The following is a 23,196-nucleotide window of genomic DNA, read 5'->3' as shown; positions in this document are numbered from 1 at the left end:
ATATATGTACATGCATAGAAAAGTCTGGACAGATACACACCAAACTAATAACAGTGGCTACCTTGAGATGGTGGGATTTCTCAGAGCATGGCAGAAGAGAGGACTCTAGGCACTTTGGTAATGTTTGCATTTTTTACAAGCATGTGTTACTTTTGTTTAAAAAAAAACAACAACATTATTTTAAGGTAAAGAAGTTTGCCTGGAAGAATAAACAGGTGAGGAAACTCTGAAAATTTATAAAAACTATTAAAATATTACACATTTGCTCAAAATTCCCTGCCCTAATGGAGCTTTCACTCAAGTAGGAGGAGATGATAAGTAAAATATACAGTGAATTAGAAAGTGGTAAGTACGAAAGAGAAGCTGAGATTGCAGGGGATCCCAATTCAGAATAAGGTAGAAGGCCTTGCTGAAGAGGTACACTCAAGATACAGACCTGGAGGGTCAGGAGAAAGCCTGAAGTAAAAAAAGAGACTTCTAGGATGAAATCATTTTATCTATAGTAAAATGAGCTTTTCTTTTTCAATGTTTTGTTTCATTGTACTAACTAAAGCTTCCAGATAGAAAAATGGTTATTTAAATATTATTTTAATTGTAGTTTTTAATAAGATCAATAACTACAAAAAGAACTGCATTGTTATAGATCTACCTTTTTTTTTAGGGGGGGGGGTCCATGCCAAGTATCATGTAGGAACTTAGTTCCTTGACCCAGGATCAAACCCATTCCTTCTGCAGTGGAAGTGCAGAACCACTGGACCACCAGGAAAGTTCCAAAGATCTACTCTTTTAAATGGCACTAGACTGGGTTCTACCAACCTATAAACACATCATTCTAAATCACAAGAAAAGAAGGAAAGCTCTCTGTGGACCCAGAGATTATCACACTAAAAGCAGTAAGTCAGAAAGAGAAAGACATTATATATGAAATCTAAAATGTGACATGCATGGATATATCTACGAAACAGAAACAGACTCATAGAGAACAGATCTGTGGTTGCCAAGGGAAAGGGGAGGTGAAGGAGGGAAGGACTGAGAGTTTGGGATTAGCAGATGCAAGTATTATATACAGGATGAATAAACAACAAGGTCCTACTGTACATCAGAGGGAACTATATTCAATATCCTGTATTAAACCATAATGGTCCAGCAATCCCACTCCAGGGAATATATCTGGAGAAAAACATGATCCGAAAGGATACATACACCCCAGTGTCCCCTGCAGCACCGTTTATAAATAGTCAAGACATGCATGCAACCTAAATGACTATCAACAGAGGAATGGATAAAGATGTGGTACATATTACTCAGCCATTAAAAAAGAAAGAAGTAATGCCATTTATGGCAACATGGATAGACCTAAACAGTGTCATACTGAGAGAAGTAAGTCAGACAGAGGAGATATATCATATGACATCCCTTATATGTAGAATCTAAAAACAAATGATACAGATGAGCTTACTTACAAAACAGAAAGAGACTCACACACTTAGAAAACAAACTTATGGTTGCCAAGGGGAAGGAATAGTCAGGGAGTTTGGGAAGGTCATGTACACACTGCTATTTTCAAAACAGATTACAAGGAACCACTGTACAGCACATGGAACTCTACTCAACATTATTTGTCAGCCTGGATGGAAGAGGGATTTGGGGAAGAATGAACACATGTATATGTATGGCTGAGTCCCTTCACTGTTCACCTGAAACTACCACACTATTGTTAATCGGCTGTACCCCAATACAAAATAAAAGGTTTAAAGTTTGAAAAAAAAAGAATATACATATCTATATATAGATGAGTCACTTTGCTGTACAACAGAAATTAACACAACATTGTAAATCAACTATACTTTAATCAAAAAAAAGCTAATTTATTTTATAAAGGTAGAATAGTCTTAATGGCAAAATCTGACAAATGAGATAAAAGAAGAAAATTATGTGATTGATAAACCACTTGTCTTCCCCACTAGTTTGTATTAATAGCATCTATATAGACAGGATCCTTTATTTAAAATTCCATATTCCCATCTTGGGCTTCCCTAGTAGCTCAGCTGGTAAAGAATCCGCCTGCAAAGCAAGAGACCCTGGTTCAATTCCTGGGTGAGGAAGATCCCCTGGAAAAGGGCTAGGCTACCCACTCCAGTATTCCTGGGCTTCCCTGGTGTCTCAGATGGCAAAGAATCCTTCTGTAATGTGGAAGACCAGGGTTCAATCCCTAGGTTGGGAAGATCCCCTGGAAGAGGGCATGGCAATCCACTTCAGTATTCTGGCCTGGAGAATCCCCATGGACAGAGGAGCCTGGGGGGCTACAGTCCACGGGGTCACAAAGAGTCAGACATGACTGAGTGACTAAGCACACAGCACAGTGCCCCCATGTTAACACTCTAGTAAGCAAAGATGTCCGAGTCCCAACTCCCAGGACCTGTGACTGAGTTACTTTACATGGCAAAAGAGAATTAACGTTGCAGATAGAATGAAGTTTTCTAATAACTTTAAAATCAGGAGATTATCCAGGTGAGTTGTATGTAATCACAAGGGTCCTTAAAAGTAGAAGTAGGAGGTGGGTGATGGTGGGGGAGCTGTGACTATGGAAGTGTGGTCTGAGGGACACAACATAGCTTGCTTTGCAGATGGAGGACAGAAGCCCTGGGAATGTGAGTGGCTTCTTAATGATGGAAAGAGCCTCCAGAAAGAAACATAGCCCTACCTTGATTTTAGCCCGGTAAGACCTGTGTTGGATTTCTACATAACTACAAGATGATAAATTTGTATTATTTTACAACACCAAGTTTGTGGTAATTTGTTACAGCATCACTAGAAAACTAATGCAAGCACGTAACAGACATTCAACACTCATTTTTAAATGATGAATGAAGCCACAAAATCCCTGGATCTATAGAAAAATGGGTAAAAGATAGAAATATATCACTGGGACTTCCCTGATGATCTAGTGGTTAAGATGCTGCGCTCCCAAAGCAGGGGGCCCAGCTTCAATCCTTGGTCAGGAAATGAGATCCTGCATGACACAACAAAAACCCAGCATATATTTTAAATATTTACACACACACACACACACACACACACACACACCATTCACAGAATACAAATGGCCAACAGGCAGTTGTAAACATCTTCAGCTGATATTGAAGAGATGTAAATAAAAACCTACCAAATTAGCAGACGGTTGTGACCCTTTGGGATCACACCTACCCATCAAGTTATCCAGAAGGGAATTAGGGGCTTCTTCTCTGGGATGACTGGGCAGTATCTCTAGATGCCAAACTGGGGACCAGGCAATCAAATCCATGCTAAAGTTTGGATGTTTGCACTAAAGCTTTTCCTAGCTGTGCTTGCTTCATAAAAGAAATAAAAACCTCTGAATTTGTGCCAAAAATTCCTAGGAATGACCAGTAAAAGTCTTGGGGGTTATCTAGACCAATATAAAACTACTGAAATGTTGATGACCCAAGTATGATGGGGTTTTTTTACAACCTAATGATGTTTACACACACACACACACACACACACACACACACACACACACACACACACTCTGGGTCCATGAAAATGGAAAACTAAAGGAAAAATACAAAAACATTATTAGACTGTATTCTCCTTTTTATCACTATTCTTTACTAATTGCACATTTTACCAAAGATAGAAGATGGCTTATGCTTTTATGTTCTCCAGGAATTTTTCTTTTCTGTAATATTTTTCTTTTCTGATTTTACATAATTGATGCTTTGTTTATACTGACAAAGAGACTTATCTGTACCTATATGATATAAACTTCATTTCAAGTTATTTAGAAATCGGTAAAAAGGAATACAAGTCACCACCCCAAGCACCATCTCAAGAGAGTTTTATGTACTCACATCTATTTGTGAAGCATGTTGGTCCTTATTAAAGCTCCAAGCAAAATAGTATTTTATTTATTTATTTTTCAAAATAGTATTTTAAATGATTATTGCATCATGGAAATTATGGTCATGTCCAAACCTCTAATCAGCTTTTATGGAAACCTGCAAACTCCAAAACTGTTACCAGCATAAATTTTTGTAAAATGTGGGGTAAATTTGTCCAGCAGAAAGTCTTCTCTGTAAATTCTGTACATTAACATTGCAGATAGGTACAGGGGTGGTTAAAAAAATTTTTATTACCTGCCTTCGGGGTCCACATTTCTCATATATCCAATATGCACAAACTAAAAAGGCATCAAGACAGTTGTCAAGCTAGATATCAAGTGTGTGTCCACACACCTACTGTAGGGTTTAGCTCAACAAAAAGTGACTCGATTCACTTCACTGATGAGAAATAAAGAAAAATAGAACAACAGAAGTATTTATCTCAGTTACTCAATTATGATACAGTCAGAACACTACTGGTTTTAGTTCTGGTATGATGATGATGACGGATTTGTTTTTTGTATCATTTCAGAAATTTAAGTCAAATTGTAAAATCATATAAGAAAGTTCAAATGACTACTTGGCAAAGTAAATCTAGCAGGTTATATGCAAAGGGTTATATTTAAACAAGCTTAGCAAAAAAACAAAACAAAAAAACAAGCTTAGTGTTATGGTATCAGTATTTGGTAGGTTCTATTATGAGGTTCCCTTTTACATTCACCTTTAATGAGTAGTAAAATACTGCATTAACCAGTCAAAAATTATGTATGACTAATTATGTATGACTAATCAAAAATTATGTCAGACTAAACCAAAGAAAATAATTTTTTTTCAATGTCCCCACTGTAGTTTACACTGTTTTTGTTACAACTCTGTGACTACTTAAAGTTATATGATGTGCTACTCTTCACTCAGATACTGCTCCTTGGCCCTGTCAACACAAAAGGAACAGGCTCCTTAGAACCCTGTTTTTCAACTGTAGGTCAAGATCTGTGAATGAGTTATACAATCAATTTAGTCACCATCAGCAGTGAAACAGAATAGAGAAATACGGAGTTCCCTGGTGGTCTAGGGGTTGGGATTCTGGGCTTTCTCTGCTATGGCCCGGGTTTGGTTCCTGTCAGGGAATCGACATCCCACAGGTGCAGGGTGGCCAAAAAAAAAGAGAGAACAGAGAAACAAATATCAACATACATCAAACCATGATAAGCAAAGGATTACTGTGAAACTTCAGCTTGTTCATCATCTATACATATGCACACACACATGTACCAAGTCCTGAATGTAAAATGGTTTTCTTAGTAAGAGATACTGTCAAAGAAGTTTGGAAAACACAGTCTTGGTGGAATAGTCATCTCCAATCTTGGGGCCAGGACTTAGGACTGGAGGTGCCTGGAGCACACACTCATGAAGGCTTGCTGCAGTAACCCCCAGCAGTACAATGGGGGTATGGAGGGAGGAGGTGACAGAGTAATAAGGACTTGTGGGATACACAGATTGCAAAGAAGGCTTAAGAAATGAGTTAGTGATTTAAAACACTAATTAAACATCCCCCTGACCCTTTACCAAATATTGCCCAAATCACTGGGCTCAGCTCTTCCCCACTGGGTCCCAAGCTCCCTTTACACCTTCTCTCATCTTTGCCCCCAACATGCCCTTTTTTCCACCCAGCGCTCCATGTCTCTCAGTGAACCATAAACCTTTACATTCTGTACACCTGCCTTCCCCTTAGCCCAGGCCTCCCCTTCTGAGTATAGCCCATGCACCTGTTGGTTGGATAACTGACGGCCTCCCTGTTGTATTAAGAGCACTGCCCTGTCCCCACCTGTGGATGAGGCCATGTTGTATTTACTGTGGTTCACTGGGGAACCTGCCTCATTCATACTCAGTATTTAATAGCTTTTTAACTTTTGATCAATTTTGTAAACAACTCCTTTGAAAAGACGAGTTTATTACATGGTTCTCCAACCACTGCTTTTCAATACACCTTGAAGGTGCATTAAAAAAGAAATGTTATGGAACTTCCCTGCTGGTCCAGTGGTTAAGAATCTGCACTTCCACTGCAGGGGTCATGGGGTCCATCCCTGGTCAGGGATCTAAGACCCTATCTACTGCATGATGAGGCCCCAGAAAGAAAAGCTGTGAAAGAACCAAACTACTGGGAGCAAAGGGCTTTCAAAATACACCTGTTTGGCTGGGCTGTGAAGATTAGGCACCTATAAGAAGCACAACAAGCACTGTCTAATTTAGGGGTTACAAAAACCAAAACTTATCTGATTGGTTGAAGCCATCAATCTAGAGTTCCTGACAGAAGAGGAAAAATCTATGAAAGAGGAGCCACAAAACATGTTGAGGACTCAGATGGGTCTCTGGTTCTGAATCACCATCCTTCAGTCATTTATACCCTCAGCCACTTGAAATAATCACCTTTGTGCTCCAGGATAAGTGCAAACAGTACCCTCAGGAAAAAATATAAGTAAAAACAGAGCTAGTGAATAAGCAAATGTAAATCCACTGAACTGAAATGTTTATAATCAGTTTTAGCAATGCAGGTACAGATCAGTAATGTAACCATGTGTGTCTGGTCAACTTTTTAAGGTATAAAAATATTTAAAAATAATTTCATATACAGCTGGCCCTTGAACAAAATGGGTTTGAACTGCTTGAATCCACTTATGAGGTGATTTTTTTCAGCATACATACTATGGTACACCACAATCTGTGGTTGGTTGAAACTGCAGGTGCAGAACCACAGATACGGAGGAACCTTGGATAGAGGACTGGCCGTAAGTTACACAGGCAGATATTTGCCTGTGAGGGCCAGTGCACCCAACGCCCTGTTGTTCGTCAACTGTACTCACTTGGGAAGTTTAAATTCTTGGAAGTATTTAAGTAATAACTAATATTTGCATGAAAATTTGTCTAAGTGGTTAAACCTGAAAGTTCTCATGTATTAGTTGTTGAAACACTAATTGCTTACAGTCTAGAAGAGTATTCGTTTAATAAATTTGTTAGACTAGTAGTCTGATTACTAAATAACGCACAAAGGATTACAGGTTCTTCTCCACACTAAGCTGTTGGAACAGAAAGAATCTTAGAAGGCTTCTGGGATAGGAGGAAGGGTTATGTCTTTTTCATACTCCTACCCTTATGACCAACCTAGATAGCATATTAAAAAGCAAAGACATTACTTTGCCAACAAAGGTTCGTCTAGTGAAGGCTATGGTTTTTCCTGTGGTCATGTATGGATGTGAGAGTTGGACTGATAAGAAAGCTGAGTGCCGAAAAATTGATGCTTTTGAACTGTGGTGTTGGAGAAGACTCTTGAGAGTCCCTTGGACTGCAAGGAGATCCAACCAGTCCATCCTAACAGAAATCAGTCCTGAATATTCATTGGGAAGGACTGATGCTGAAACTGAAATTCCAATACTTTGGCCACCTCATGCAAAGAGTTGACTCATTGGAAAAGACCCTGATGCTGGGAGGGATTGGGGGCAGGAGAAGGGGACGACAGAGGATGAGATGGCTGGATGGCATCATCAACTCGATGAATTTGAGTAAACTCCGGGAGTTGGTGATGGACAGGGAGGCCTGGCGTGCTGCGATTCATGGGGTCACAAAGAGTCGGACACAACTGAGCGACTGAACTGAACTGAACCCTATGGGCAGTGTCCTGAGGACAGAATGCAGTGGCTGGGGCTGCCATAGCTGTCTTATGTGGCTGGCAGTGGCTAAGGGAAAGGATGGACGCCCTCTCCACTATGGATTTTAATTGCTTGCAATTTTTCGGCCTGCCTTTCCACCCCACTTCCACCTCCATCACCAGCTCTCAACCTCGGTTACTCATTGGAATCTCTTACTGATTCTCTGGACCCACCCTTAGAGATTCTGATTGAACTGGTCTGGGGTACAGCGTGGCATGAGATTGGGGTATGTACCCCAGGTGATTTTAATGAGCAACCAGGGCTGAGAACCACTGCTCTAACTGTAAGCCAGCTCCTCTTTTCCCTTTGGATTTTATCTCCCTCACATTGTGGTTATCTATGTCTAGTTCTTCCTTCTTCCTAGACTGTGAGCTCCCACTGGCCTTCCAAACAACACAGGTAGCACTTTTCAGCCCATCGCTGACAGAAGTACCAGTCTCGCCGTACTTGGAATATAGGTTCTATAGCTTTTGCTTACAGAATCAAATGAGTCAAAATCACCCTTGATAATCCGTCAGGAAGGGTCTGTCCTGGGAGCCTGATGCCCTATCTCCCTATCACCGTCTACATAGGTAGTTTCCTCCTGGACTGGAACAGAAAGCTGCCTCTTCCTCCGCCAGGCACCAGAGTTAAGTAGGTGGTTGTGTTTAGGGGCCATGTGCATAAAAAATACACATTTAAACACATGCCTCACCCTCAGCACAGCAGGAAGCTCATGCCTTGAACAGCCCACAGGAACCAGTGACTGACCCTTATGGGAGACACACATCTCCCATCTCACACCTACTCCTGAACATATGGTCCTTACATCCCCCAGTGGGTGGAATCGCCCACACCATTTAAACTTTTTGTCAAGGATGGAGAACTGAATTCATGTGCAGTCCTATATGAAGCAAGGTCCCTCCACTGCACATTTCCATCCAGCTCAAGCAGGTCTTCCCCTTCTTTCTCCCTGTCCCACAAGCAGCTGGCCCAGCCTCTCCCCTCCCTGACCTCTCTTTCTTCCCTCTGAAGGCTGATGTGTTCTAGGACTCTCATCTGTGGCACCTCTCATTAACTCTTCTTCCTAAGAGCTCTCATGGTGAGAACTCCTTCCTCAATTGGGGGAGATGTGGCCCAAGAGGATTCCCTCTATGGCTCTGGTAAGGTGGGGGGGTGGGAAGTAAGACCTCATCCAGGCCTTGGGGGCTGGGCTTGCAGGGCACAAAGGAACAGAGTAAATGATCAGTTTTTTTTTAATGCATGCATTTATAACAATGGAACTTGCATCCATTTCCAAAGGACCCCACCCCCATCCCCAAGATAAATTCCAAAATGAGATTTTCACCAGCTCATCTGGCACCCCAGGCCAGGCCTTCTGCCGCACCAAGCCACACCAAGCTCATGAGTACTTATTGGGCCTTTAATCTGTAACTGCCTGGCCACACTCCATCTGCCCCAAGATGGTGAGAAGGAAAAAGATGTAAGGCCAGGTAGGCCATGCCAGCTCTCAGTCCAAGAGGGAAGGCCTAGGTCAGGCTGGGGCCTGAGCAGGGGGCTCCCGGCCCCAGGCGATGAGGGAGTTGCTGGCCTGGGCAAGCTCAGTGATGGACACCCGGCCCCGCTGTCGGATGAAGTTAGCCACCGCAGCCAGTTCCTCCGGGGTTATGTAGATGAACTTGCCCCGGTCGTCAATCACACCTGTGGGGACATGCAGGTTGTGGTGCTGAGCCCTCCCCACATGCCCAGCGACCCACCCACTCCTCCTGCCTGCCTGCTTGGCCTTTCCCAGCCGTATCCAACTTTGGCAAGTCAAATCAGGCTTCCTTGCCTGTCCTTGTCACCCAAAGCCATCACCAGGCCTTGGCACCCTCCTTGTTGAACTGCATCCCCCTTCTTAGTGCCCCTACTTGTACACTGCTCCCCAACCCGGGGTGCTCATCCTAGCCTCGCAGCCCCACATGGCTAGACATTCCCCAAGGCCAGGGCCCGTAGTGACACTGTCCTCCTCTCACCTGTAAGAGTCCCCTCAGCCAGCAGGTCCTGGATGCGGTTTATGGTGTCCTATGAGGAGAACAGTTCTCAGAGTAGGGACAGGTGCTGCCATCCCCAGAAGAGGTACCTACAACCTCCCTCCGACCACAACCAAACCTCTCCTCTCCTTCTCATGGCCACCCTGCAATGTGACTCCACGTGTCTCCTTTGGAGGGCCCTGGAGAGAAGGTGCTCTGGTCCTGGGGTCTGGCAGGACCCCCCACCCCCCACCCTGAGAGAGGCTCCCTTCCAACCAGAAGAGAAGTGGTGACATTTGGCTGAGAAGGCTGGTATGGCCTGTTGTAGGACAGCTGTCTAGGTAATTGGATTTGGGCTGCTGGAGTGATGGGGTTCAGACCTTTTTCTTTTTTTCTCCCTAACTGCTTTCCAACTAGTTATAAAGGCAGGATGCCTGGGATGACAAGAGATTCCTACAGTATACTCACTCTTGGCTGGGGGTAGGGGGAAGGGGCATTGAGACTCTCCATCTTTAGGGCAGGCCCTTTCTGACAGCCACACACATTCCACGGCTGCATTCCACATTCAGGCCACCCTGCACGGCTTACCTGAGTACGCAGGCCCACCTGGGAAGCCAGGTCTTCCAAGAGCACGACCTTGGACTGCTACAAACAAAGGGAGGAGAAGGTGCAAGGCTGAGCTCGAGCAAGTCCTTTTCAGCACTGGAACCCTCTGAAGTTGGTGTTCTGATCTGATCTGCTCTGGGTGGCTAGACACACACTGTGCATATCCTATGGGAGAGCCTTGTTCCCCTCACACAGTACTCACACACTCTCCCAATCACCCATATAGAGACATACGCATTCATAAATGCTCCCGTTCCCCTGCTTGTGGGCAGAGATCTGCCCCCCAGGCCCTTGTACTGAGGACCACCCTGAGACAGAAACACACCCAGAGAACCAAGCACAGCTGCTGGCTTCTCCTCTGCAACCAGAGTTGTCTTTCTAACATCTTGGACAGGTTGGAAGGGGAAACGCCTCAGAGATGAAGGGGAGGAACGACAATCACCAAAAGTTATTTTAAAAAACCTTTTCTGGAAAAAAAAAAAACCTTTTCTGGGACTTGTGTTAGCTGAGAACTTGCCAGGACCAGGCACTGAGAAGGTGTGGGAGAAGCAATGTGGAACAGGACATGGCCCACAGCCCCGCCAAGGAGAAGGTGAGAATGGGGAGAACAGAGCAGATAAACAGCCCCAATAAGCCAGGACCTAGGCAGCTCCATCTTGCCTCACCTTTGCTCCCTGTTCCCTGGCCCAAAGATCACAATGCTGACATGCCCATACTTCCTGTCACCGTGCTCTTCACGTTGTATGAGCCCTCCTTAAGATAACTGTCAGGAACACCGGCCAGCACTTTGCACACACAGCCATATGCCCGCAAGCTTCCCTCACACCCTCAGAAGAAACTTTAGTTCCTGGGGGCTGCAGCTGAGGGTCCACTGCTGGGCCCTACCTGCATCTGTCCCGTCTCCCTCACAAACAAAGAGCACGTGACTTGTGAGAAGGCGATCTTCTGCATCTCTGTGAATCTTCCACAGCAAATGAGCTGGGGGAGGGCTGACAGGGTGACACCTCCCCAGCTGCAGATGGCGTGAGACTGTTCGAAATGCCAAACTGAACATGTAAGCAGGGAGGCAAGTGAATGGCAGCTGGGCCAGGGCGTGGGCAAGTACCAGGTGACCTGGCCAGCTGGCCTCTACCTACAAAACAGGGGAGTGGGTGCTGGGCTCCCAGCAACAGCTCAGAGTGGGATTATGGAGTCATCCCAGGTGGTCCCTGAAAACCTTGTCTGAGGGGTTGCTGGTGCCAAAAGTATGTCTGGAAAAACTAATCAATCAACCAACCCAATCCAATCAGAAGGGAGAGTGGACCAACGAGATCAATGAGATCAAACTACGGCTGAGCCTCATGTTACTGCTGTGCACAGAAACGTCCCTCCAGTTCTGAAACCCTAGGATGAAAGGGCCCATCCCCTTAAGCCAAGAGGAAGGCGGGTAGGCTGAGTTTTGGAAGTTCTCCTTTTCCCTATGACAGGAGCTCTGGGACAATCAGCTAGCATAAGCTGGAGAAACTTCTACTAAACTCCAAAAGATCTTGGAAAACACCAGAAAATGGCCCCTCCAGAGAGCTGTTGAAAGCAAGGATAGGAACTGCCCTGGGGGTTCTCAGGTCTCTGCCTTGTGGGGGCGGGGACTGAAGCTGATGCAGGAGGGCTTCCTGGAGGACAGACTCAGGCTTGTGTTGCTGCCCACTGAGTAGGTGGGGACAAGCTCCAAACAGCAGCAGGAGAGTGTGACATATCCTGCCCAGGGCTGCAGCCCTCAATCTAGTGTGCCAGGGTGGAAAATGGACTCTATGAGAAAGGAATGGTCACAGTCTGGGAGAGCCTCCTCCCTCTCAGGAACCCCCAGCCCCTACGCTGTGAGCCTAGCCCCTTGCGGCTAGGAGGTATCTAAACCCTGCTCTCTTTTGGGAGAGGTGGGGAGGATTATGCAAGCCCTGGCTCCTTGGCACCCCTAGTACCACCCCCACCACCGCCTCCGCTCCCTCTGTACTCCTTCCCTCAGCCGCCTCTGCACCCCTAAGCTGCACTTGAAAACCTCTCCCCTCATCGCATCCTTTGTGGGAGAGAAGTTGCTTAGCAGCAAAGCAGAGCAGGACATGCTTATGCAACCGGAGCAGTATTCAGGAGGCCCGTGCTGCAGCTGCAGACAGAAGGGGGCACACCTGCTACCCTGCCCTAGATTCCAAAGGAAACATCTTCCAGTATCCCGTGGAAGACCCAAGTTCCTGGTCAGGAGCACATGGCAGGGGATGTGGCTTCACCTCAGTATGACAGAACTGGTAGAAAACACATGTGAAGAAACTTGAAAACACAATGACTCACAGAGCATGGGGTCTGAAGAGCAGGGAAACTGTCAAACCCTAAGCATGAGGAAGCGATCATATCTCCCACACAGATCAGGTCCTTCCCCACCTTTGTGGTCAGAGGAGAAGGGGCTTTCCTGGCCAGGAACGTAGCAGGCCCACCTGCTCACTCCTGCACAAGCTTGAGTGACATGTGTGCAGACCCCCCTTGGGCCTACCCCCTCCAGGCCCTGAAGATGAACCCAAGATACATACAAGAAGCAAGCAGCTGACACCCAGGTTCTGCTCTGCATTTCTTACCTTAATGTAGTTGATGAATTCAGCCAGGAAGCTATGGGACTAGAAAAGCAGAGAAATCAAGATGAGAGTCCCCCTGGCAGGGGCCACAAGGGTCTATGCCTACCCACCTGCCCAGCTAAGTGCCTGTTCAACCACCTGGGTGAGCAGCAGAGCCTCCTGTGGGGAGGGGATCGAGGCACCACCTCTCCCAAAGACAAGGTCTCGGCCTCTAGAGCCTGCTGATCCTGATGCCCACCCGCCTCTCACTGGATGACCAGGGAAACAGGCGAGGAGCTGTGGGGTGTCTGAGATGGGGGTGTCCTGCCTTTCTGGGCTCAGGGAACGTTTCCTAGGGGTGGTGGACCCACCTGCTCCTCAGTCATGGTCTCGCCCACACCCTCCTCCTCCACCACGAAGGTCTCCTTCAGTTTCAGATACTCTTCATGCTCCCGCTGGGCCTGCTCCTCCTGGGCCTTCCTCTCCTCCTCTTCCTGTGGACACAGAGGAGGAAAGAGTCAGATAGAGTGGCCACCCTATTCTGTTTTGGTCCTTGCTGCTCCCAGAGGCCAGAGACAGAGCTCCTTCAGGACCTTGATCCCTCTGGCCCCTAAGCTAAACAGCATGATCCCTCTTCTCAATCAGTTCTATCACCTCCCAGACACTGCTCAGCATCCCTCTCCCTGAAAATCCTGCCATGAACGCCGTATAATATCCTCCAGTCACCCCCTCCCACATCCTGCCCTGTCATGTCCAAGCTTTGTGAACAAAACCCAGGTTCCATTTCTCATCAGTCAATCATCCCTCTAGCCCACTCCTATCTGGCTTCTGCACACTCAGCTCCACCAAAATAAGTCCTGCTATGGCCTCACCCATGTCCTCTACCCACCAAAGCCAAGGGACAACCATCAGGCCTCATACCCCGGTCCTCTCAGTGGCCTTGGGCAGAGCCTACCATCCCCTCTTCCATCCCTCGGCTTTCAGACCCTACCCTCTCCTGGATTTCCTTCTGTTCCTTGGGTCATTCTTCCCACCGCCTCCATCACTCAGCCCAGTCCCTTCTCTCTCCTCCACTCTCTGCACCACCTCACTATGCCCACAGCATCAATTATGCCCTAATGAAAAACGAATGAAATCCCAATAATGTGTTAAATTCACTTAATAATAACGCATTATTACTAGCTGTAAAAAAAATACCACAGTAAGGTATGATGTTAATAATAAGGGTATCTGAGTGCCAGTGACTGATGCTGTTGTATCCCTACACAAATCTCTCTTCCCAAACAAACGACTGCCCACATGGCACACACACAGAGCTGTCTCACAGGCACCTCAAATTGATGATGTCCCAGAAAGACCCTGTGATCTCCTCCCCACACATCTGGTACTCCTCCTGAATCCTCGGCTTAGCGAATCTCACAGCTATCTGGCCAGCTGCCCTGGTCAGAAATGAGGCTCCATTTACCACTTCTCTCTTTAACTTCTGGAAAACTGCTTGATCCATCCACCATCACCTAGTGCAACAGTCTTGCCCCAAACCAACCCATTTTCCAGGATTCTCAGAGAAAGATCTATCTTAAACATGAAGATAGAGCTGTGACATGGAATATACAAGATAAGCCTGGAGCATTTTTCAGTGTCAAAAGTAAGAAAGCACTCAAAGAAGAAAAACAATAAGGGTATGTCAAAGGTAAACAGGGGTCAACTAAAAGCGCTCCCAGTAGCCAAAGCTAGAACAATCTAAGCAAAAAAGTAAATAAGATAGCACTGGATGGGACTTCACTGGTAGTCAGGTGGTTAGAACTCTTCATTTTCACTGGTGAAGGCCTGTGTTCAGTCCCTGGTTGAGGAACTAAGATTCCACAAGCCATGTGGCACGGCCAAAAAAAAAAGATAGTACTTGGATTACAATACAAAGTGCAAAACAGATATTCATAAGTCATATCCATGTAGATACAAATAAACTGAATAAATAAAGAAAAGATAAATCTGTACAAATGAATTTTAAATACTTCATGTAAATACTCTCCTCTTAAGTAGATGGAGCATAACTCCCTACTTCTTAAGTGTGGGCTGTGCAGTAGCTTGTTTCCAAGAAACCATGGGAAGTAGAGAAATCTGGCAAACATAATCTTGGCCAGGTGATCAAGGTTAGCATACAAGTGATAAGTCAAGTTGATAACAGGAAATCTTGATATATTGTGTTGAGGATGGCACTCCACCTCTGGTCTTCCTCCCAGAAATCCATAACCCCTATTCTAACCTTGACAATAACATAAGCAGAATGCAAATAGAGGGACATTTTACAAAATACTTTCCCAACAGTTCTCAAAACTGTCAAGGTCATCAAAAGCAAAGAAAGTCTGAGAAACTATCACAACTCAGAGGAACCTAAGGAGACATGACAACTAAGTGTAACGTGGTATCCTGGATGGGACCCTGGAAAAGAAAAAGGATATTTGGGGAAAACTACAGAAGAGAAGACTCTACACATGGACATCACCAGATGGTCGACACTGAAATCAGACTGATTATATTCTTTGCAGCCAAAGACGGAGAAGCTCTATACAGTCAGGAAAAAGAAGACCGGGAGCTGACTGTGGCTCAGATCATGAACTCCTTACTGCCAAATTCAGACTGAAACTGAAGAAAGTGGAGAAAACCACTAGACCATTCAGGTATGACCTAAATCAAATCCCTTATGACTAGACAGTGGAAGTGAAAAATAGATTTAAGGGGCTAGATCTGATAGAGTGCCTGATGAACTATGGATGGAGGTTCGTGATACAGTACAGGAGACAGGAATTAAGACCATCCCCAAGAAAAAGAAATGCAAAAAAGCAAAATGGCTGTCTGAGGAGGACTTACAAATAGCTGTGAAAAGACGGGAAGCGAAAAGCAAAGGAGAAAAGGAAAGATATTCTCATTTGAATGCAGAGTTCCAAAGAATAGCAAGGAGAGATAAGAAAGCCTTCCTCAGTGATCAATGCAAATAAATAGAGGAAAACAATAGAATGGGAAAGACTAGAGATACCAAGGGAACATTTTATGCAAAGATGGGCTCAATAAAGGACAGAAATGACAGGGATCTAACAGAAGCAGAAGATATTAAGAAGAGGTGGCAAGAATACGCAGAAGAACTGTACAAAAAAGATCTTCATGACCCAGATAATCACGATGGTGTGATCACTCACCTAGAGCCAGATATCCTGGAATGCAAAGTGGGCCTTAGGAAGCATCACTATGAACAAAGCTAGTGGAGGTGATGGAATCCAGTTGAGCTATTTCAAATCCTGAAAGACGATGCTGTGAAAGTGCTGCACTCAATATGCCAGCAAATTTGGAAAACTCAGCAGTGGCCACAGGACTGGAAAAGGTCAGTTTTCATTCCAATCCCAAAGAAAGGCAATGCCAAAGAATGCTCAAACTACTGCACAATTGCACTCATTTCACACGCTAGTAAAGTAATGCTTAAAATTCTCCAAGCCAGGATTCAGCAATACGTGAATCATGAACTTCCAGATGTTCAAGTTGGTTTTAGAAATGGCAGAGGAACCAGAGATCAAATTGCCAACATCTACTGGATCATCGAAAAAGCAAGAGAGTTCCAGAAAAACATCTATTTCTGCTTTATTGACTATGCCGAGAGTTCCAGAAAAACATCTATTTCTGCTTTATTGACTATGCCAAAGCCTTTGACTGTATGGATCATAATAAATTGGAAAATTCTTCAAGAGATGGGCATACCAGACCACCTGACCTGCCTCTTGAGAAACCTGTATGCAGGTCAGGAAGGAACAGTTAGAACTGGACATGGAACAACAGACTGGTTCCAAATCGGAAAAGGAGTACCTCAAGGCTGTATATTGTCACCCTGCTTATTTAACTTATATTCAGAGTGCATCATGCAAAATGCCAGGCTGGATGAAGCACAAGCTGAAATCAAGATTGCTGCGAGAAATATCAATAACCTCAGATATGCAGATGACACCACCCTTATGGCAGAAAGTAAAGAAGAACTAAAGAGCCTCTTGATGAAAGTGAAAGAGGAGAGTGAAAAAGTTGACTGAAAGCTCAACATTCAGAAAACTAAGATCATGGCATCCGGTCCCATCACTTCATGGCAAATAGATGGGAAAACAGTGGCTGACTATTTTTCTGGGCTCCAAAATCACTGCAGATCGTGACTGCAGCCATGAAATTAAAAGACGCTTACTCCTTGGAAGGAAAGTTATGACCAACCTAGACAGCATATTAAAAAGCAGAGACATCACTTGTGAACAAAGGTCCCTCTACTCAAGGCTATGATTTTTCCAGTGGTCATGTATGGATGTGAGAGTTGGACTATAAAGAAAGCTGAGCGCCAAAGAATTGATGCTTTTGAACTGTAGTGTTGGAGAAGACTCTTGAGAGTCCCTTGGACTGCAAGGAGATCCAACCAGTCCATCCTAAAGGAGATCAGTCCTGGGTGTTCATTGGAAGGACTGATTTTGAAGCTGAAACTCCAATACTTTGGCCACCTGATGCGAAGAGCTGACTCACTGGAAAAGACCCTGATGCTGGGAAAGATTGAGGGCAGGAGGAGAAGGGGACGACAGAGGATGAAATAGTTGGATGGCATCACCGACTTGATGGACATGGGTTTGGGTGGACTCCGGGTGTTGGTGATGGACAGGGAGGCCTGGCGTGCTGTGGTTCATGGGGTTGCAAAGAGTCGGACATGACTGAGTGACTGAACTGAACTGAATGAAATCCCAATAATGTGTCAAATTCACTTAATAATAAATTATTATTAGTTGTAAGAAATATACCACAGTAAGGTATAAGGTATGATGTTAATAGTAAGGGAATTGGGGTGTAGGGGAGAAGAGCCCCAGAATACTTTAGATGCATTATTAGAATCAATATTCAGAAAAGTAAACCCTGAAGCTGGGAAAGATTGAAGACAAAACGAAAAGGTGGCGGCAGTGGATGAGATGGTTAGATAGCATCACTGACTCAGTGGACGTGAATTTGAGCAAACTGTGGGAGATAGTGGAGGACAGAGAAGCCTGGCATGCTCCACTCCAGAGGATCACAAAGAGCTGGACACGACTTAGTGACTGAAATCTTCTGCTATGTTCCAGCATCCAGAGCCAGGCTTTCCGGACATCCAGTATCCCTGAATAACAAGGCCAGTCAGAGGCCAAAGGTACCAGGCTATGGGGTCTTCCCAGCTGGGCAGCCCGGGCTCTTACTCTATATACCCCATATCTTTATGGTGGTGCCCTTCTTGGGCACCTGATTCTCAAAAGGAAGGAAGCACCTGGCAAATGAAGGCTGATTCACCACCCTTACTGCAGTGGTCTCCATTCTCCAAGCATCTTCTCTCTGCCAGGCCCTGAACAGAACCTGGTACAGATATGATCCATCTCTTACAATGTTCTTTAATGGTCCAAAGGGCCTCAGGATTCAGAGTCCCCCCGCCCCACCTCACCTCTCTGACCCCTTTCCTTCCTCCTTACCCTGCTCTAGCCACTCTGTCTCAACGTTCTTCAAATGCTTCAGGTGTGTCCAATAAATTACATGCACAAAATTTCAGTTTCAGGCTCCCTTTTTCAGCAGCAGCTTTATAGAAGCTGTGCCCAGAACACAGGAACCAAATAAATCATGGCCTGCACCGGGCTCACGGCCCCTCTTCTAGGCTGCAGGTGTAGAGAAGCTGCATGGGAAGCAAGAGGGCAGCCCAGGTGGCGCTAGCGCCAAAGAATTCACCTGCTAATGCAAGAAATGCAAGAGACGTGGGTTTGATCCCTGGATCGGGAAGATTCCTTGAAGTAGGAAACGGCAACCTGCTCCAGTATTCTTTCCCAGAGAATTCCATGGACAGAGGAGCCTGACGGCCTACAGACCATGGGGTTACAAAGACTTGGACACCACTGAGCATTCACGGGCACGCACACGCACGCACACACATACACACACGAAGCAAGGCTCCCTGGACAGCAGACAGAAGTCAGCATCTGGGGCCTGGCTCACCTTCTGTTCCTCCTCCAGGCGAAGCCGTTCCTCCTCCTTCTTCCACTCTGCCTCACGCTGTGACTCAAGGCGTTTCCGTTCCTCACGCTCAGCCTCCTCTGCCTGGAGAAAGGCTTTCATAGTTGGCACATCTCCACCTCCAGCCAGAGCCTGCCCACCTCCCAAACAGGCCAGGTCAGGCCAAAGACCACAGTTGCAGGAGACGGAGACAGACAAGCATCAAACACCCACCCAGCATGAGGGGAGGGTCTGCTACATAGGAGACAAGGAAGGCAGGGCCCTTTCCCACCTCTCAGAGCTGCACCCCCATCCCTCCTGCTTGCCTCACGCTGGGCTTTTCGTGCTTGTTTCTCCTCCAGCTTCCGTAGTTTCTTGGCTCCAATTTTCCCGGACAAGTGAGTTTCCACTGGCTTCTCTATGTCTTCTTCCTCTTGGGCTGAGTATGGTCAGAGAAAGACACGTCAGGTCCTGGCCACAGAGGACAGATGATATTCACCTTATCCCTTGTCACTCTCCTTGAGGGGGATTTCCTTCAACTCACTTGCAAATACCACTAGTTTAGCTCTGCCCTCTTAAAGCCTCTGCCATGCAGAAATTTGTCTGGGGTGTATGTGTTAGGTTTGGGAGAGGGGTGAGGGAACCATGGAGCAAGAAAACAGATGATAATATTAGACGCTATATAGCCATAAAGAGGGCACTTGAACCCTTGAGTGAAGCCCTCAGAGAATGAGTGTGCCCCCACAAGGAAGAGTGCTGGGATAGAAGAAGTGGACTGAAGAATTCTCTAGGTCAACCTAAAGACTCCTGCCCTCCTGTTTGGACACTGAGAGCCAAAATGAAGGAAGAAGGGGTTGGCCCAATGGAATAGGGATCAGGGTCCAGAGCTGCTAGCCCCCAGGGAAGAAAGGATGGGTCCTGAGTCTCCCCTAGGGGCTTCCCTGGTAGCTCAGTGGTAAAGAATCCACTTGCTAATGCAGAGATGTGGGTTCGATCTCTGGGCTGGGAAGATCCCCTGGAGGAGGAAATGGCAACTCACTCCAGTTTTCTTGCCTGGGAAATCCCAGGACAGAGGACTCATGGAGTCACAAAAGAGTCAGACACAACTTAGCGACTAAACAACAACAAAGTCTCTCCTAACCACATCCAAGGATTCCCAGACATTCCTCCCACACTACGGCTTCACATTGCATTCTTTTGCCCAGCTTTGGGGTCACCTCACCCTCTAACCCAGGCCCCTTCTCCACCAGGTTGGGCCCCTCTCACCTTGGATGATGGCCTCCTCCTCATTCTCATCAGCCCAGGCCACTCGCTGCGCTCGACGCTGGGCCTGCAAGCGGCTGCCCAGGTCTCTCCGGCGCCGGGGCCTGCCTGCGGCTCTCTGCTCCTCGGGCTCTAGGGGCTGAGGCCGAGCCACTCGGCCTGCTACTGCTGGTTCCTCTTCATTGTGCAAAGGCTCTTGGACAGCTGTAGGGAAGAGAAGCACCATGATTCTCTCTGGCAGCCCAACTCACCTCTTGGCAGGGGGAACAGCATCCTGGAAACCTCACCCTCCTCTGCTCAACTTCCTCCAAGCTCCTGCTGTCCACAACAAAGTCCTAATTTCTCAGCCCGACTTTGGAGTCTTTCATAACCCAAACCCTGACCTTGGTCCAATGCAGCAAGCGCACTCCTTTCCTCCCACCTCTGTTGACACCTTTCTTTCCTCTTAAGGCCCCACCTTTCCAGCTGACCCATCAGGAGACTACCACCCTGCAAAATGGAGCTGTTCTACCTCTTCCAGAAGCCCACCTTGACCTCTCCAGGCCTCATCTGAATGAATGCCCACAGCAGTACTGTATTAATCTTTTGCTTAACACCACCTGCCACGGTTTTATCTGGAACTCCAATCAGAGAGCAGACCCGACCGCGAAGTCTCTCCTCCCAGGAAGACTTGTTGGCTACTTGCCTTACCTCAGCTTCTCTGTCCCCAGCCCCTGGCAGATGCTCGGAATAGCTTGTGGGCCGAAGGAGGTGGAGGGACATATACACAAACTCATATGCCGATAAAGAAATGATGGGGAGGGTGCCAGGGTGCAGGATGACAGGTGTATCTGTTACGTGCCCTGGCAGCTGACACGGCCTTCCGGGCGGGGTGCAAAACAGGGAGGAGGGTGCAAGCACACATGTGTGTTCTTGAGGGGTAAGGAGAGAGCTTCCTAGAGCCGCCTCATACTCTTTTCTGTTCGCAGGTAGGTAGAAAACACTTAGGGGCCCCCTTCTCGTCAGCTGCTCTGGACCCGGCCTGGGAAGCATGGGAAACCCCTGTGGATCCCTCAACGGACGCAGTCGGGGGCTGCCTGGATAAAGGATGGTAGTGTCTACCAGGGCCTGGCCCTCAGGGAGGGCCAAAGGGGCGAGAAGATGAGAGCACGCTCTCTTTGGGGGCCAGGAAAAAGGTGTGGGACCCAGCCACTTGGTCCACGAGTAAGCATCTGCACTGCAGCGCCCTGCTGGCCCCCGCTTTGCGCACGCATGCTCAAGCGTGCGGCCTGCGGCAGGCGGAAGGCGCGGAGATCTGCTCAGCTCCGCCGGGCAAGTCAGCGCATGCGCATAAGCCACGGCTCCACGGCCTACCTAGGCTGAGGAGACAAGAGGACGCGCGGCCCCACCAGCCCTGGGGCGGCGGCATCTCCTACCTGCTGCCGCCCGGCCCCGGCTGCGAGTCAGGAAGAGAATAAGCCCGACAAGCAGGGCTGCCACCGCCAAGTACACCACGGGGGACACCATGACGTGGACTTCCAGGTGGAACCAGCGCGTCACCCTGAAACCCGGGATCTCCCAGGCCCCGCCCACCGCACATGTGGCCCCTCCTATTTCCTATCTAGGCCCCGCCCACCTCTCGGCCCCGCCCTGGACTCACTAAATGGGGAGCGAGCGACCGAGCGAGCGTGTGTGTGTACTTTCCGTTTTAGGGTTTTGTTTTTCTGTTAGGGTTTGGCTGCACAGCTTGTGGGATTTTCAGTTCCCAGACTAGGTATTGAAGCAATGTATATTTTCAAAACAGTAAACAATACCAGGACTTCCTCAGTGGGTAAAACTGGGCACTTCCAATGCAAGGGGCTAGAGTTCAATCCCCGGTCAGGGAACTAGTGCCCACTTCCTGCAACTAAAGATCCCATATTAAAAAAAAAAAAAAAAAAACAACGATCCCATATGCCACAACTGAAACTTAGACCTGCTGCAGTCAAATAAAAATAAATGTTAAAAAAAAAGCATGCATGCAACCATTCAAATACTAAAAAATTAAATAAAAGGAACTATTTTAGAGGTAGAATTAATAGGGCCTGACAATCTCCTTTGAAGGCAAGAATTGTCCTTTTTCATTTAACTTAGTTTCCTCCACAATGAGGGAAGGGCAATTCCAAAGAGATTATTCCATCATAATCCTAGCTAGAGAAATAAAAATTCACACATTTTAATTCTAGCAAATTCTATTTAATGAATGAATAATGCAATCCCTTTCATTTCTGTTTAGAACAACAAAGAACCTGTTTCTTCACATGTTGGATCATCAGTTAGGTAAAGCAATCAATATGCCTCTGTTTTGTCTCGTTGTTGCCTAAGAGGATTTCTGTCACTTGAAACCAAGGATCCTGATTAAAGATCACACATACACAAACTTCTTCATACAATTTTTGGTATTCATATATGTCCTCCCTCCTCACCAAGTTCTTGGGTTCAAAGAACTTCAGGTTAATTGACTGCTTGATTGGTTTGCAGGATCTTAGTTCCCATATCCTCAACAATGAAAGCAGAGTCCAAACCACTAGGCCACCAGGGAATTCCCCAAGGCCATCAGCTTTAGAGTGAGGTCTATCTCACTCTGTGAATACTCACTTCCAATACTCCTGCTTAATAACCTTTGTGGGCTCCCACATCTTGCTGAGGAGCCCTCAACAAACCTAGGTGGTTCTCTCAGTCTCCAGGGTTCCAACTGTCTTTGTGCTGACCATACCACGTGGTACTTGTCTGTGGTACACCAGGTGCCTATACTCAGTCCTTAGAAAGCTCCTCCTAGCCTGTCAGGAGGTCAGCTTTGCTGAGCTGAACCTCTTTTGTGAACCATCTTCACATGCCTGAAGATTCACCATGACTTCATGAGGAAGACACATGACATAGACCCAGGGCATCACTTCTTGATCTAACCCACTACTTCTCATGTCAACTCCAAAGAGATTGGCAAATCACCCAGTAGAAAGGGATCATATGGTAGAATCACATGGTAGAATGGGAAATTCCAGGACCTGCATTAGGACATAGTAATCTCTTTTGGCCTGTGCAATATTCCCACTATGGTAGTCATTGAGCAAAGGGTTTTTTTAAAAATAAACGTTCCCCCAGGAGAAATTCTGGCATGTAA

At 46.5% G+C, this 23,196-nt stretch overlaps 1 protein-coding gene across 1 annotated transcript; it reads right to left on the bottom strand.

Moving 5' to 3' along the window:
- Positions 1-8,823: 8,823 nt before the first annotated feature.
- Positions 8,824-21,623, bottom strand: DDRGK1 (DDRGK domain containing 1). Its single transcript, XM_061126722.1, has 9 exons — positions 21,473-21,623; positions 20,061-20,261; positions 19,121-19,233; positions 18,798-18,899; positions 13,151-13,273; positions 12,804-12,842; positions 10,186-10,242; positions 9,601-9,649; positions 8,824-9,286 (listed from the first exon to the last, which is right to left on the bottom strand). Exons 1-9 carry the CDS (start codon positions 21,561-21,563, stop codon positions 9,120-9,122), a joined length of 942 nt encoding a protein of 313 aa, XP_060982705.1. The 5' UTR covers positions 21,564-21,623; the 3' UTR covers positions 8,824-9,119.
- Positions 21,624-23,196: the final 1,573 nt, after the last annotated feature.

Source organism: Dama dama, chromosome 23 (assembly GCF_033118175.1).
Source record: "Dama dama isolate Ldn47 chromosome 23, ASM3311817v1, whole genome shotgun sequence".
NCBI classification, from domain to species: Eukaryota; Metazoa; Chordata; class Mammalia; order Artiodactyla; family Cervidae; genus Dama; species Dama dama.
The sequence above is the reverse complement of the archived record's forward strand: the minus strand, read 5'-3'. Positions and strand labels throughout refer to the sequence as shown.

Coding starts and splice junctions, on each gene's coding strand:
- DDRGK1 (XM_061126722.1), bottom strand. CDS start 21,563: ATGGTGTCCCCCGTGGTGTACTTGGCGGTGGCAGCCCTGCTTGTCGGG. Junction 19,234..20,060: donor GGAGGAGGCCATCATCCAAG/GTGAGAGGGGCC, acceptor GACCATACTCAG/CCCAAGAGGAAGAAGACATA. Junction 13,274..18,797: donor GCCTGGAGGAGGAACAGAAG/GTGAGCCAGGCC, acceptor CTGTGTCCACAG/GAAGAGGAGGAGAGGAAGGC.